The 14,213-nt window shown below is 47.0% G+C and overlaps 1 protein-coding gene across 2 annotated transcripts; it reads left to right on the top strand.

The window, feature by feature from the left end:
* Positions 1 to 1,716: 1,716 nt before the first annotated feature.
* LOC122385847 (stress-induced-phosphoprotein 1-like) lies at positions 1,717 to 13,210 on the top strand. Of its 2 annotated transcripts, none has more exons than XM_043374437.1 (9): positions 1,717 to 2,263; positions 6,438 to 6,572; positions 7,483 to 7,609; positions 8,355 to 8,500; positions 8,714 to 8,891; positions 9,118 to 9,279; positions 9,666 to 9,769; positions 10,438 to 10,601; positions 12,586 to 13,210. In XM_043374437.1, exons 2-9 carry the CDS (start codon positions 6,555 to 6,557, stop codon positions 12,656 to 12,658), a joined length of 972 nt encoding a protein of 323 aa, XP_043230372.1. In that variant the 5' UTR covers positions 1,717 to 2,263; positions 6,438 to 6,554; the 3' UTR covers positions 12,659 to 13,210. The 2 variants fall into 2 exon arrangements, with proteins under 2 accessions (XP_043230372.1, XP_043230371.1); XM_043374436.1 differs by having other exon boundaries at positions 1,963 to 2,185.
* Positions 13,211 to 14,213: the final 1,003 nt, after the last annotated feature.

Genomic DNA, 14,213 nt, shown 5'->3' with positions numbered 1-14,213 from the left:
TGTTGATCACCGCCCTCCTATCCACTGGCACCTTCCTGTTGACCAGCGCCCTCCGCACAGACGCCCTCCTGTTCGTGTCATCCTCTTGAGCAAAGGCGCCCTCCTCACCATTGCCACCCCCATTTTAATCGTCACCCTTCCGCTTATTGGCGACTTCCAGTTGATGACCGCCCTCCCACCTATTGGCGACCTCTTGTTGATCGCCACCCTCCTATTGGTGCTCTCCTGTTCCTCGCCACCCTCTTACCTGGTGGCGCCCTCCTGTTGATTGTTGATCGGCGCCCTCCTACCTATTGGTGCCCTCCTGTTGATCGCTGCCCTTCTATCCATTGGCGCCCTCCTGCTGCTCGCCAACTTCCTACCTATCGGTGCCCTACTGTCGAAACTCGGGATGTTGATCGGGGCTCTTCTACCTATTAGTGCCCTCCTGTGGATCGCAGCCCTTCTACCTATTAGCAACATCCGTTGATCGCTGCCCTCCTATCATTTATTTACTCCTTTGGCATGTTTTTCAACTTAGTCGTTCTATTGCACATAGTTGATGTCTTGCCTGTGAAAACTGCCACAAATGAACGTGCATTCACCACAATGAATGAAGTATCTATACCTACCAAAACTATCTACGCTCTACGATGCATAAAACACGTCTTTGGTCTTAACGGATTGATCCTACTTTACGTGCATCATGGCATCTATATGGATTACGATTAAGTATTGTCAACAGGTTCGGGCGCAACAGCAGGCATCTGAAGTTTCGGTGATTGAAACTGGTTATGTGGGTACACTGTATGCATCTGTGAGAAGGCTATGAAGGCTGGTCTGAGGTAATTTGGATGATGTTTACGCATCTCGCGCTCCGGTATCAATCCGATACGGTGATCTGGTGCGTAGATATGCCACCGCCAATAAACTTTTATACATCGACACCCATGAGCCAAGCTTTCTGTACAGTTTGTGTGGCAGCGGCCCGACCAAACCTTAGGTATTTTTTACACCTTCAAATTTGGTAAAAGAGCGAGAGGAGCTTTGAACAGTGATCGTATAAAAGGCGTGCCTAAAAAGCGGAGGAAAAGGTTGTTTTCAAAAATTTCGCGCGCCTTCGGCGCAGCATTTCAAGAACACTTGACCTTTTGTGACCTGGAGTATAAAGAATACACACGATGCAAAATCAATGCAGCACGACCTATACGAGGTTACGCAAAAAAAACTGGTGGCATGGTAAAAAACGCCTCCCAACCCCCCAACCCCCACTGAGCGATTTTTTATCTCGCGACCGTATGGCGCCCTCCTTGGGTGAGGTGGCGCCCTCCAAACCCTTGGCCCCCCCCTTCGCGATTTTCTAAATACGCCGCTGAATGCCATCACCCTTCACTTTACTGTGGTGCTGCCTGTCACTTATGATAGTTTAAGGACTTGGGACCAAGGCGATCGATATTTGCTATTTGCTCAGTATCGCCTTACATTTATCATAACCATGTAGTTTACACTCCACGGCACGACCTTCGTATACGACCTTGCGATCAATGATGTGTTCGAAAAAAGAACCGGCTTCACAACCGGTGCGCGTTCCTTGCTTCGCCTCTGGTCATCTTGGCCACCGCCGCACCTGCGTCCGTCCAGCCCTGGCCCGCCCCCGTCTTCGTCCCCGTCACTTATCCGATCCCCCCCCCCCCCCCCGAGAAAAGACCCTGGCTACGTCCCTGCCCCGTGTGCTCTGCTCAGACATTTCTACTGTCCTTAGCTCCACGGTGACTATAAATACTTAGCTCGCTCCTCTTGAGTCTTTACACCCTATCCCACAATCCAGAACGTGAAATTACAAGCTGCTAGTAATATTAGATGTGTAATGATAAATATTTCATTATTTTAACACCTTTCGGTCAACCACACCACGCTGGTGAATGGTGACGGGCCTGACCTTTTTTTAGTAAACTTGCCGCTCTGTTCGCGAAGCTTCTCGGCCCAGCCCAGCCCAGCTGACGGGCTGAAGGTCGCCCGTGCTTCAGCATGCGATTTAATTTTATAGCCTTGTCCACCCGTGGAAACAAACGGAATTCGGTGCAAATCCGGCGCGCGCGTGGTAAACGTGAGGAGGGTGAGGAGCGAGGAACGAAAGCGCTGGGAAAAGGAGGCCGGCGTTGGCGTTGACGTTATCTTTCAGTCTCGAAAACTCTGACAAGTTGAAGTGAGTGTGGAAGTCTGATACTAGTTCCTGGTGTTGATAATACTCGAGTCGCTAATTCGCTTATAACCGAGCCTCGAGGTAAGGCATCAAATTCCGATTCTGATTCTCCAGTTCAATGCCCGTGCATGCCCCCAATCGGACGGTGATGAGCTGGACATTTTTCCAGTAAATAAGTTTGAGCTCGTAGGATTTTTGCGAAATATCAGACTCATTAATCATTAAATGCTGATTTTACCAATTAAAGCAAATCAGTAGGCGGAACTATGGTCAAGCGTACCCATTTTCGGGAACGCATTTTCATTCCCATTTTTGGGAACGATAAACCCAAATATGGGAACGCCATGTAGGCATTATTTAAAACAAGAAAAAGAACCGTTAAATGACGTCCAAAAAATATAAAATGATTGTGAACCGCCTGATATTTGTCTCGATATTGTTGGGAAAAAGTTCGATATTGTAAGGCCCATCGTAGTTTCAAATTGTTCCCCTATTTCTAAAGCAGTCCATCATCCGGGCCGCGAGCCCAAATTTGGGAACGCTCTCGTACACTGGCGCTGCAAGCGTTCCTTATTATGGGAACGGCGTACCCAAAATTGGGAACGATTTCACCGACGCCTTTCATGGGCTCTTTTCATTAACAAGCATCACGTCCAACGCCGCAAATTATTGTTAACGCAACAATCATCAGATGACCTTTCCGGCAAGACCGTCGCATGTTTGCCCGGTCTTCTGCGCTTTTATTTCCGTCGATCTTGCAGCGGGCACGCCCCCCTCTGCAGGATTACGTAATTCACAACGCTCAGCGATGTTCAACAAGGTCTTCCATACCTATATCCACCGTCCGCGCCGAGGGCGGAGACATGTCAAGCACCTGTCTGTTGATCACCGATAGTTAACGAGCACAGGGAAGTATCCAAAAATGGGAACGCTGAATATGTTACACCCTCAAAACACCTAGTCCCAGGGGCGACACTTTCCGAAAATTATTGGTAGGGCTCTAATGTAAATTTTTGCCAATTCAAAGCGATTCTTTCCACGCAACGCCATAGGCATAATGTTAAATTTCCAAAATTATTGGTAGGGCTCGGGCCCTACCATGCCTATACAAAACGACACCCATGCCTAGTCCCAATGAAAATCTAGTTTTTTCCTTTCTTGATGAGTGTAAGTGGCAAAAGGCCTGGTAGGATGGGCACGAGGAATGATCGAAATCAGCATAAAAATTATAAATAAGTCACACAGAGCGACCTATATAAGAGAAATTCCCCCAAAACGATCATGGTTAGAAACACGGATGACAAAAACCACGCTCATGACGCTCCTTAGCCCTGATCGGCGGCCGGCTAGTACTCTTGCCGGCGCTCACATACGTGCTGGTTGCCCCGGCAACGGGCTATTGACCAATGAGAAGCGAGGAAAGTGCAACGTCACTGCGATTTTTCATATACCTGTGCCCCCCTGTAGCGCGCTTCTCATTGGTCAATAGCCCGTTGCCGGGGCAACGTGCACGTATGTGTGCACGGGCTAGCGCGCTAGCCGGCCGCCGAACAGCGCCCTTATAAAACAGCGCTAAACAGCTAGCATCCAAATAAAATATGTCTTTCCGGGATGATAAAATACAGCTGAATAATTTTCGACCACTTAAACTGAGTTTACAACAGTAGTTTGGTAAAATCACTGGCGTTCCACTTGGTCGTCCGCCCCGACACCAAATGTCAACAATATTACCCCGGGACTGTGCGCGTGTTCGCTTGCATATGTCAGCATCTGGTGTCGCTAGTATGAAACTTCATAACCAGGCGAAAATTATTATACTTGACCTCAAAATGTAAGAAACGCTTCATTTTCCTTAAAATTGCAAGTTAAATGTAGTATAACCCATGTTTTCACCATTCCGTCATTTCAAAAAATCATTAAAAATATCATTCGACGGTCAATTTCCTTGTTCAACGGTCAGATTAAAGATAATTTTATAGAGAATTAGTAGATACTTAAATTAGCGTGCACTTTTTTGAGACGTGATGCACTAATGAGTTTTAGCAGGCGAACGGCCGAAAAATTACCTTCCGTTCTCATAAATGGGAACGCCCGTTCCCATATTTGGGAACTCCGTTCCCAAAAATGGGAACGTTCCTATATTTGGGTACTCATGACCATAGTTCCACCTACTGAAATGACCAGTTTGCTAATGCTTTGATGTGATGTGGTAAGCTGAGACACATCAGTTGGGCAAACTAGACTTTTGGAATCAAAATATGGAGGCATCAATAATTTGATTCTGGTGGGAGGAGCCATGACCAAATATGGGCATGGAATCAATTTTTTGATTCATTTGGGTACACTTTTGACTTCAAATGAATCGTTACGGTTGAAAAAAGGCCCATGACGGTGAGATTTTCTTTTAAAAGATAGAAAAATGTGGTAGGTTTGCAAAAAGTGTTACCTCAAAGCTAAGAAATTGTCCCTTTGGCCTTATGAATGGGAAAAAGAAAGAGCCACTGTCCATCACGTAAAAGCTGTTTTGAGGAAATCACACTGTATTTTATTTTTGTATCATGAATCACATACTAACCAATCAGTATTTGTGTAAAATGGCAAAATGAAATTTTTAAACCCCTAATTATCATTGTTCTAGTGCGTTTATATTATTTATATGGTTTTTACCTGTTGCTTCAGTTTTTGTATTCTTGACATTTAAAAATTGTGAATTGTTATCAAATGTAGTGAAAGTAAAGTACAACAATGCTATAGGCATCAGTTGTGGTGCTGAGGATACCACTAAATGAGAATAATAGCAAGATAAATGCTGTATTCTTGCAAGTCATTGTTGCCTATCTGTGAACATTACCTGTGAATCAAAATAATGATTAGCCAGCTGATGGGGAATCAATATTATGATTATCTGTTTAAAGTGAATCAATTCCTTGATTGCCTTTCACTACCTTTAGAATTCAAATTGTTATGATAGGAGCAATATTATTTTGCTTAGAAGATAGTTCAAGCATTTCTGTTCAAGATCAGGCATGCTCCTTCTTGAAACACTCTCTTATTTTTATGTGATTGGTAAGTTAGAAATGGTCTGCATTTATGCCCAAAAGGAATCAATCTTTTGATGCCTCCATATTTTGATTCCAAAGGTCTAGTTTGCCCAACTGACATTCCAGTGTTGAGTGGGGCAGTGTGCTTCCATTTTCATCCTTGTGTTGTGCGCAGGTCACCTCACCACCCTGTGTTGGAGGACATTATTGGTACCCCCAACCCCAGGCCACTGGCAATCAGGGGGATTTGAGGCAAAGGCATTCTGCAGCACACAATTAAAGATCAAGATAAGAATAATTGACAGGTTTGGGGGTACAAAGAAATTAAAAAGTAGATCAGTATGGAAAGCTCAAGTTTGTTTTAAACTGCATGACAGCCATAATAATTCAAAATCAAATTAGCTTTTGGTAATGTGATTTTTTTTTGTAAATGTGAAGATGAAATTTGAGTAGAAAAAACATAACCTGACCTAACCTTACTTAGGGCCTGTTCCAGCACCTCCAGAAACCTCCAGAAAGCTCCAGAAAGCTCTAGAATCCTCCAGAGAGCGTTCCAGCACCTCCAGAAAGCTCCAGAAAGCTCTCGTCAAAGCTCCAGAAACCTCCAGTAGCCTCCAGAGAGTTGGGAGGTCCAAATTTCTCTGGAGGCTCTGGTCTACAATTATGGCACACATGTGACAATCACAAATGTAAACAAAGGACTTTTGACTGATTGCTTTACAACTTGAATGTAAAGAAAATTACATTGCTATAATTTTGCTAATCTTTCTTAATAAGATTGAAAATAAATTTTGCATTTCAAGAGAGATCAATCCTCATTCTTTTGGTATCTGTGATGCCAATCTCCAGAAATCTCCAGATTGCGTTCCAGCGCCTCCAGTGAAACCTCTGGTAGAGCCTCCAGTCAAGAATTTCTACTGGAGGCGCTGGAACAGGCCCTACAACATACATACCTATAACCTACCAAACTGCACTTGCAACCTATGCAACCACCTACAACCCACAACCTACAACCTATAACCTAGCTACCAACCATTTTTTAGGGGTAGGTATACCCCCAGTCCCCACAAGGGCAAAGTTGCTTTGCTACACACCCTAATACAAAACAACAACACAAGGGCAAAGACTGCCTTCCTGGATCAGCCAGTGCTCATTTTAACATCAGAAAAGAACAAACAGTGCAATCCTTACAAATGTCTGTCACTCATTCCCAGGTGTACCAATCAGGGCTGGTAAACGGTCCTTGGAAATAGACACAGTCAGTTGCTGAAGCTGCTCAGATATTTTGGGCACCCATCTGTATAGCTGCCAACAAAGACCAAACTGCAGCCATGTCAAATTCAGAAGAGGTAAGTTCTTGTCTAGAAATGGTGGTGTCTTTGTAGAAGATAGGACCAATCTTTTTCTTAGCAAAAGTGTGTCATATTTGTACACACCCAAGCTTTCTGAAATTTATCACCTTGAGGGTAGGTATCCTGTTGCATGATTTGACCAAGTATTGAATTTTAATGCCACTGTTGAATTAGAGCATGTGAAAGAGATGAAAATTTGGTGTTGAATAACCTATGGAATATGAATTATCTCCAGAAGTCGGATAGCTATGACTGTTTTGTTTATGCTCTCTTGCTATAGGTCGTTTACACAACTTTTCAGACAGAATCACTGTTGAACAATTGATTCAATTTAAAGTCACATTTCATTGCTAAAATCGTCTAGATGTGGTGAGCAAATGTCGTTTTTAGCCATGTTAGCCATTTTTAGTCGTTTTTTAGCCATCACATTTTTTTTTTGTCAGTTCCCGGTGTGAGTGGTCTTTGTTACCCCCTATCCCCGGTTCGCGGTTAGTGGGGCGGCGATACCGCCGCTGCACGTGCGGCGAGCGCCGGCCGATAAGAGGGTTACTGCGGCGCTGGGTGGTTCACCACCTGAATCGGCCGGCGTCGGCCGGACCAACCAGGCACCCGATAAGGCTCGGTGGTGGCGAAAAACGAGAACGGCCTCAAAACCTCCGTCAATAGCGATTTATACTCGTACTTGTTAGATCTTAATTATCGTGCGATTTCGGTGTCACTGGCTTGACGTAAAAGTATGATCACTGAATAGGTGTTGCATTAAATTGCAGTACAACCTAGCCGATTGTCGTCCTTCGGCAGGATTTAATCATATGGGATATTAAATTATGACTTTGGCTTATTATGATTATGGCTTATTAAAAATGACTTTGATGTGGCTGCTCACGCTCTGCCCATTATCACACAGGCGTTGAAGGAGAAGGAGCTCGGCAATGCCGCCTACAAGAAGCGAAACTTTGAGGAGGCGCTGGCACACTACCGCAAGGGCTTGGAGCTCGACCCGACCGACATGCGTTTCATTCTGAACGAGGCTGGTGAGTAATAGTGACATCGGCAACGTGCCCTTAATTACCCCAGCCAACAAATAAGCAAACAAACAGAGAAGTAAAGCAGACAGAAAACGATAGCATTTGCAAACGCCGGGATACGATAACGGTAATAGGTAAATTTAACTCAAGCCAATTCGCGCTTCGTCCAAGTCGCGCCTGGCCGCACCGCGCGGGCAGGCAGCGGCAAGGTGCATCTTGAAGCCCATCACTGAACGTGAACACGATTTCAAGGTCATATTTGCACGACCCCCAGCTGACCGGTCAACGAGGGGTTAAGCCCGTGGTGATAGGCTGATTTTCCACTAATCACCGCGCGCTTTAGGTGGTGTCCAAGAGAAGGGCTAGAACTTTCCAGACACCAATCCGTCAGTGTTTGCTAATTTGTACACTACAGCGACGTTTCCTTCGCTGTGAAGAGATAGCCTGTGGTCATTATTTTGGTTCATTCGAAATATTCCTGAGTTTGAAACCTTACACTGGATATTCCTCTCGACTATGAAAATGGGAGAAGTGTTCGTCATCAAAGATCTTCGTGGCGACTCTAGTTATATTGTTCTTGGCGTTATTCAGTCTGTTATATTCCCGCAGCTAAAGATGTGGATTTCAAATTCATAGAATCTTTCCTAGTTTGTGATCAAACTGTGTGGGTTTGCCTCTGAAGTACCTCACTACGCATGCAATTGCGTTCCAATTTCTGACACGTCTGACGGACCCGTGTACCGCCTTCCAGCTGTGTTGTATGAGCAGAAGAACTACGAGGAGTGCGCCAAGACAGCGCTCAAGGCGGTCGAGGTGGGGCGAGCCAACCGTGCCGACTACAAACTGATTGCCAAGGCCTTCTCGCGCGCTGCGCTGGCCTACAGACAGGACGAGAAGGTGGGCAATGCACTGCACTGATCAAGTATGAAACCCGTCCGGTGTGAGGCACATGTCCTGCTGTTGCATGTTGTATGCTGCAGTCGGAGTCGGAGTCGGAGTCGATTTTTTAAAGTCGGAGTCGGAGTCACCTTAAAATCTATCGTCTCCGCTGCCCTGGTATGTTGTATGCTTTACTCTGTGTTGTCTCACGAATTGCCTCGTCCGTTGCAGACGTACGACTTGGCCAAGAAATACTACGAGTCGTCCCTGGCGGAGCACAGGACCCCGGAAACCAAGGCTAAGCTGTCCGAAGTGGAGAAACTCATTAAAGAAAAAATAGAACGAGAATACCGCGATCCCGAAAAGGCTGAGCAGGAGCGCGCGAGGGGCAACGAACTCTTCAAAGAGGGTGGGTGTCCCGGCCGTGGGACTACTGCTGGACGAAACCTCCGTGTAGGGCTCATTGGAGCGAATGGCTTAGAGGTGGAGGATGTTGTTTGGATAAATACTTAGTCGCGGAATGAGAAAGTTTGTATGTTGATAAATGTATGTTCGTTTACGCTTATATTTGGCTACAAGCCTGTCCACAATGATTCGTCCTGTGACCTTTCCTGCCCCCCCCCCCCCCCCCCCAGGAAGGTACCCTGAAGCCATCAAGGCCTACACCGAGTCCATTAAGCGCAACCCTGATGAGGCGAAGACGTACAGTAACCGGGCCGCCTGCTACAATAAGCTTACCGAGTACGATCTGGGCCTGAGGGACTGCAACAAGTGCATCGAGCTGGACTCCCAATTCGGTGAGCTTTCCGGATGGACTGCGGTAGATGCTGCGTCCTTCAACTTGGTCGCGGTCGAGGCAGGGTGTTAAGAGGATACTCAAAGTGGTATAATTCCGGAACAGGATGGTGCCTGTAAGCATGAAGCGGCTTCTATTTTAGGCTTATGCAGGTTTATATTTCATGCCGGCTTATTTCAGTGCCTAATCTTTGAGTCGATAAGCCTGCCTTTTTTCGTTTTTTTTTTTTTTTTGTGTACGGTAGCCTTATCTCTTTTCCCAAGTATTTGGCTCTTCTCAGGGATTTAGGAGGTGCCTAATTGAATATCGCAAGTGTTGAACGACTACGGAAACAAGGCGTGAAAGGAAACTGCATGAAGTATTGAACGTGGTGGCCTCTGTTTTCAGTGAAGGGTCACGTTCGCAAGGGCATGCTCCTGAAGGCCAAAGGGCAGTTCGAAAAGGCCCTGGAATGTTTCCAGAGAGCCCTCGAACTCGACGAACACAATGCGGTGAGTCGTTATTAAAAACATCACCATTTCAATCATTTCTTCGGAAATGCTCATTTCCTTTTAGGCGACGATTGGTAATAGTTTTTTTTTCAAACAGGCAGCTTTCTTTTAAACGTTGGTCATTATCGGTAACCCATCGCTACATTTTTTTCAATAAATCTTACTATAAATAAGCAATTTAACCGCTTTCTCCGGCTAATCAACTGCATATTGCATAATCGCTCCATTGACAACGAAGGCGTCACCGTTGCGGCGTGGCTTGTGTGGAACAGTTTAGCGCCGTGAAGAGAGCTCTCTCTTCTCTCTCCGCATCCCTCCCACCGCGCTGCGCTTTCTCTCTCTCTCTCTCTCTCTCTCTCTCTCTCTCTCTCTCTCTCTCTCTCTCTCTCTCTCTCTCTCTCTCTCTCTCTCTCTCTCTCTCTCTCTCTCTCTCTCTCTCTCTCTCTCTCTCTCTCTCTCTCTCTCTCTTTCTTTCTCTTTTCCTCTCCGTCTCCCTCTCCCTCTCCCTCTCCCTCTCCCTCTCCCTCTCCCTCTCCCTCTCCCTCTCCCTCTCCCTCTCCCTCTCGGGCTCACTCTCTCCTTCCGTCCCTCCCTCCCTCCCTCCCTCCCTCCCTTCCATCGTTTCATTTCTCTGCCTCTCTAACGTCCCCACCATCTACCATCGACAGGAGGCGCTCAACGGGTACAAAGAGGCGATGATGGCCATCGATAGTGACCCGGCGGCGGTGCAGCGGCGCGCGCTCAACGACCCCGAGGTGCAGGACATTATGTCCGACCCAGGAATGAGGGAGATCCTCAACCAGATGCGAGACGACCCGAGAGCGGCCAAAGTGTGCGTATACGGGTCGAGGGCTCCGGGATGGCTACTACCGGTACATTCTGAGTTAAACCAGACAATGGGAGTCACTATCAATAGCGTATGTGTCTACTTCAGCTTATGGTTGTCCTAGTTTGGTCACTATTTTTGCAGCGGTTTATGAAAGAAATTACGTTTCGCAACTTACTGTAGATTGTGCGGCGAGGTGCGGCGATAGTATTGAGGAGTTATTGAGAAAACGTCCTCCGGGCCGGATTTGAACCAGCGACCTATGGATGTCTGTGAAACCGCTACAGTCCACCGCTCTATCAACTGAGCTACCAGAGGAGGTGTTGGCGGTTGACTTAATGCTGGACTAGATAGTGCTGTGTCACATTTCAATTTTATCGGGGAATATTTGTTTCTGGTCCCTAAAAAGCTGTTTCTGGCACCTAATTGCTGATCAGCCCCAAAAGGCTTATTCGACCCTAATATCTGAATCTGGCACCTAATTGCTTCCACACAGCCTTAAGTTGCCAGATCGTCTAGTTGAACTCCGTATTTGCTGTTTGCTGATTCAGCACCAAAACCAAAACATCCAGCACCTATTTTATTCCACGTTTGCCTACCTAATTCGCGTAATCTTCCTGATTTTATGTATCCTAACAACATGAACGTTGCATTCGGTGATGTCAAGTGCCATTTTCGCCAGTGGAGATAATGATTAATGCCATTTCTAGCCAAAAGAGAATCACTAGCCAGCTATGGTGCAGCGTAGCAAGACGCTCCTATACCAGCCCGCTATGTAGAGACTAGAGATTAGGTATTGCACCCTCAGCCATTTTAACGTGAAAAGTTTGGATCCGTCACTTCCAGCCAGGCTCTCAAGTCATAAACTGGAGTAAAGCAAAATGTCAACTCTGAACAGACATGCCACGCAACCGGCCCTCTTTTCAATATTATTAGCTTTCTGCAATCATCGTCTGACTCCATCTCGATCAAAGGCAGCATCCGGTTTCTACAGGGGCGTTTGACTGACCGGCCACACAATAACCAAAAACAAAATCAAAGCTTCATGCACACATATGCCATACGTAAGAAACGGATGAAAAAGGGACGCCGGTGAAAACAGGGCGCCGGAGGGCATATTAGTCACGTGACATTTGGAACTTCTCCCTCTCTATGGGCCTTTTATATGCCAAACGTCACGTGTAAATTTAACGAACCTTGATCAAATCGCCCCAGGCGCCCTGTTTTCACCGTCGTCCTGAAAAAGGCACAACCACGGCACAGCTCTGCGCGGCAAACAACGGACAATGTCCCACGCAAGATCCCGCGTTTCTTCAGCGGCCTTGAACGGAATGAAAACATTACATTTCTTTTTTGGAGCTATTTGATGACGTCAAAAAATACAATACCCGTTTTAATGGTCAAAATCGAGACAATTACTCACAAAAATGTTTCCCTTTAAGCATTACAAATAAATACTTTTAAATATTTAAATGACATTGTTTTTTTCAAACAAATTAATATTATTTGCTTACTTAAACGTCATATACAATGTTGAGATCACTACGGGGCTGTCTTAGAGTGTAGCTGCACTGGCAACCTTTAGGCTAGACTCCAGGGGTCATTATACCAGAACAACATGATTCTACCAGCCAGTAGTTCATTTTTCTACTAGATTGGTGCTACGCTCAGCATTTAGGTGCCAGATTCAGAAAAAAGAGTAAGGCGTACCGGTGAATAGGTGCCAGAAACAGCTAATTAAGGTCATTTTCCATGATTGGTGCTGGTATCCACCAAATAGGTGCTGAGGACCAATTTTGGGGCGAGTCAGCTTTTAGGTGCCAGAAATAGCTTTTCTGGGACGCAATTAAATGGCGTCCAATTTTATCTAACATCCATTTCTTCAAATAGGTACACGCTGCATGACCTTGCGAACGGTCTGTTCGCTTTGAAATTCATTCCACCTTCACCCGTGTCTCTCCTGACTTTCTCGTTTCTCTGTGTGTTCCAGGCATTTGGATAACCCAGATGTGGCACGGAAGGTTCAGAAGCTGGTGCAGTCTGGTATACTCGCGTTCCGCTGAAGTCCCGCTCCATCCTCCTTCCGGGGCCCTGTTTCAGTGCGCACGACGCTACCGGTGTTGATGCTCGGTTTCTTTGGAAACGTAAGCTAAATGAGCGATTCTAGTAACGTTTTGTTATGGTAACTGAGCTCCAATACCGGTAGCGCTCAGTGGCGTCCTGCCGCTGAGACGGTGCTCGGAGCGACGGCTGACCTCGGCTCGTGACAGGCTGACCCGAACTCGGCACGGGTCACCGCCCGGTGTGCGCACGGCCGGACTGAGCTGTGCTCGTCAGGCAGGGTCGCTTTCAGTGAGAGCCCGCCGTGACCGTAGCGACCGCGCCGTCGCGGTCTGAGCGCGTTCGTATCGCGGTCGTGGCCGGCGCGAGTGTGTGTTGACTCTAAGCGGTGATTTCAAGCTGGGTACTTGTAGCCGCCGGCGGCAGTGGCGCAGTGGCGAGCGTGGCGCTTATGATACATTCGCGTTGTGCCGGTGCGCCGGAGTGGGACAAACCCGCCGTCCTGTCGCGCCCGGTCCATCCGCAGCAATTCGTAATATACAAACACGTTACGATGCCGTCTGTGCACATTGTAGGTGGCGCTGGGGTCGTAGCCTAAGGCAGAATTTCCGGCTGGGGGGGGGGGGGAGCTTTTCTTGTTTGCGATTGCTCATAAGCAATTGATTTTTGCTCGCCTATGAGTTAGTTCTGAGTTCTGACGATTAAGTTCTCACAAATTCGCTTCGTTTATCATTGGCACTTTTCATGATAGGCATTGTGAAAATGCTAGATGGACGGCTTCAACGCTTACATCTGACCGAGTTAGCTGATTCTGCTGGCCTGTGGTGATACCCTAAGTGTTGGCGTTGCTAAAATAAATAAGTGCAAAGAAGTGTTCGGATTGGCTTTGGGCTAACCATCTTGAGGAGCCTTATGGCTAAACTTGGGGCTAACTACCCTCACAGTCGTAAGTTTGTTGTTTTGTTGGGTTAGGCTCTTTCGGTCTAGTGAGACCATTTCAGAGCCGGAAGGATGATAGGAATTAGGGGGAAGACATTGGTCTGGGCGGGCACCCTGGTGACCCATCGGGGCTGAGCCCACCACGTGAACAGGCCACCCCAGGCCACTCATTCCCATGAAACCGCACCCGGCCACGGGCTGGAGGAGAAGGAATTGACTATCCTGAGAATGGAATCGATGAAGCGGAGGATGACAGGCGGAAGCTTCTGCTGGGACCTTGGGTACTAACCCGGTAAACCTCTGCAGATGGTAGGGACATCTATGTGGTTACCAAACGACAGCTTCTCAATAAGTCCGCCAGGTGGTGCGGCCATCTGCATTGTGCACCTTTCACCACCCTTCACTTCGTGGTGCCCGTCATCAGTGGCGCTCATAGGACATGAAGTCAAGGCGATCAAAAATAAATGCATTCTCGGCTTTGCTATTTCCCATTATCATGAAGTCCATGACATGAGGTCATGATGTCAGAGCCGGCTTCGCACCCTGCCGGCTGCCCCCCAGGTGCGCGTGCCTGGCTCCGCCTCTGGTCACCCTGGTCACCGGTGCACCTGTCGATCC

The sequence above is a fragment of the Amphibalanus amphitrite genome, unplaced genomic scaffold (assembly GCF_019059575.1).
Source record: "Amphibalanus amphitrite isolate SeventyFive unplaced genomic scaffold, NRLGWU_Aamphi_draft 000233F_arrow, whole genome shotgun sequence".
Classification (NCBI taxonomy): Eukaryota; Metazoa; Arthropoda; class Thecostraca; order Balanomorpha; family Balanidae; genus Amphibalanus; species Amphibalanus amphitrite.
Note: the sequence above shows the minus strand (reverse complement) of the source record. Positions and strands in the feature narration are given on the sequence as shown.

What these genes read in the sequence shown, in the direction of transcription:
- LOC122385847 (XM_043374437.1), top strand. An exon ending in TTTCATTCTGAACGAGGCTG is followed by an intron (nt 7,610 to 8,354) that starts GTGAGTAATAGT and finishes ACCGCCTTCCAG; the next exon opens with CTGTGTTGTATGAGCAGAAG. An exon ending in CCTACAGACAGGACGAGAAG is followed by an intron (nt 8,501 to 8,713) that starts GTGGGCAATGCA and finishes CGTCCGTTGCAG; the next exon opens with ACGTACGACTTGGCCAAGAA.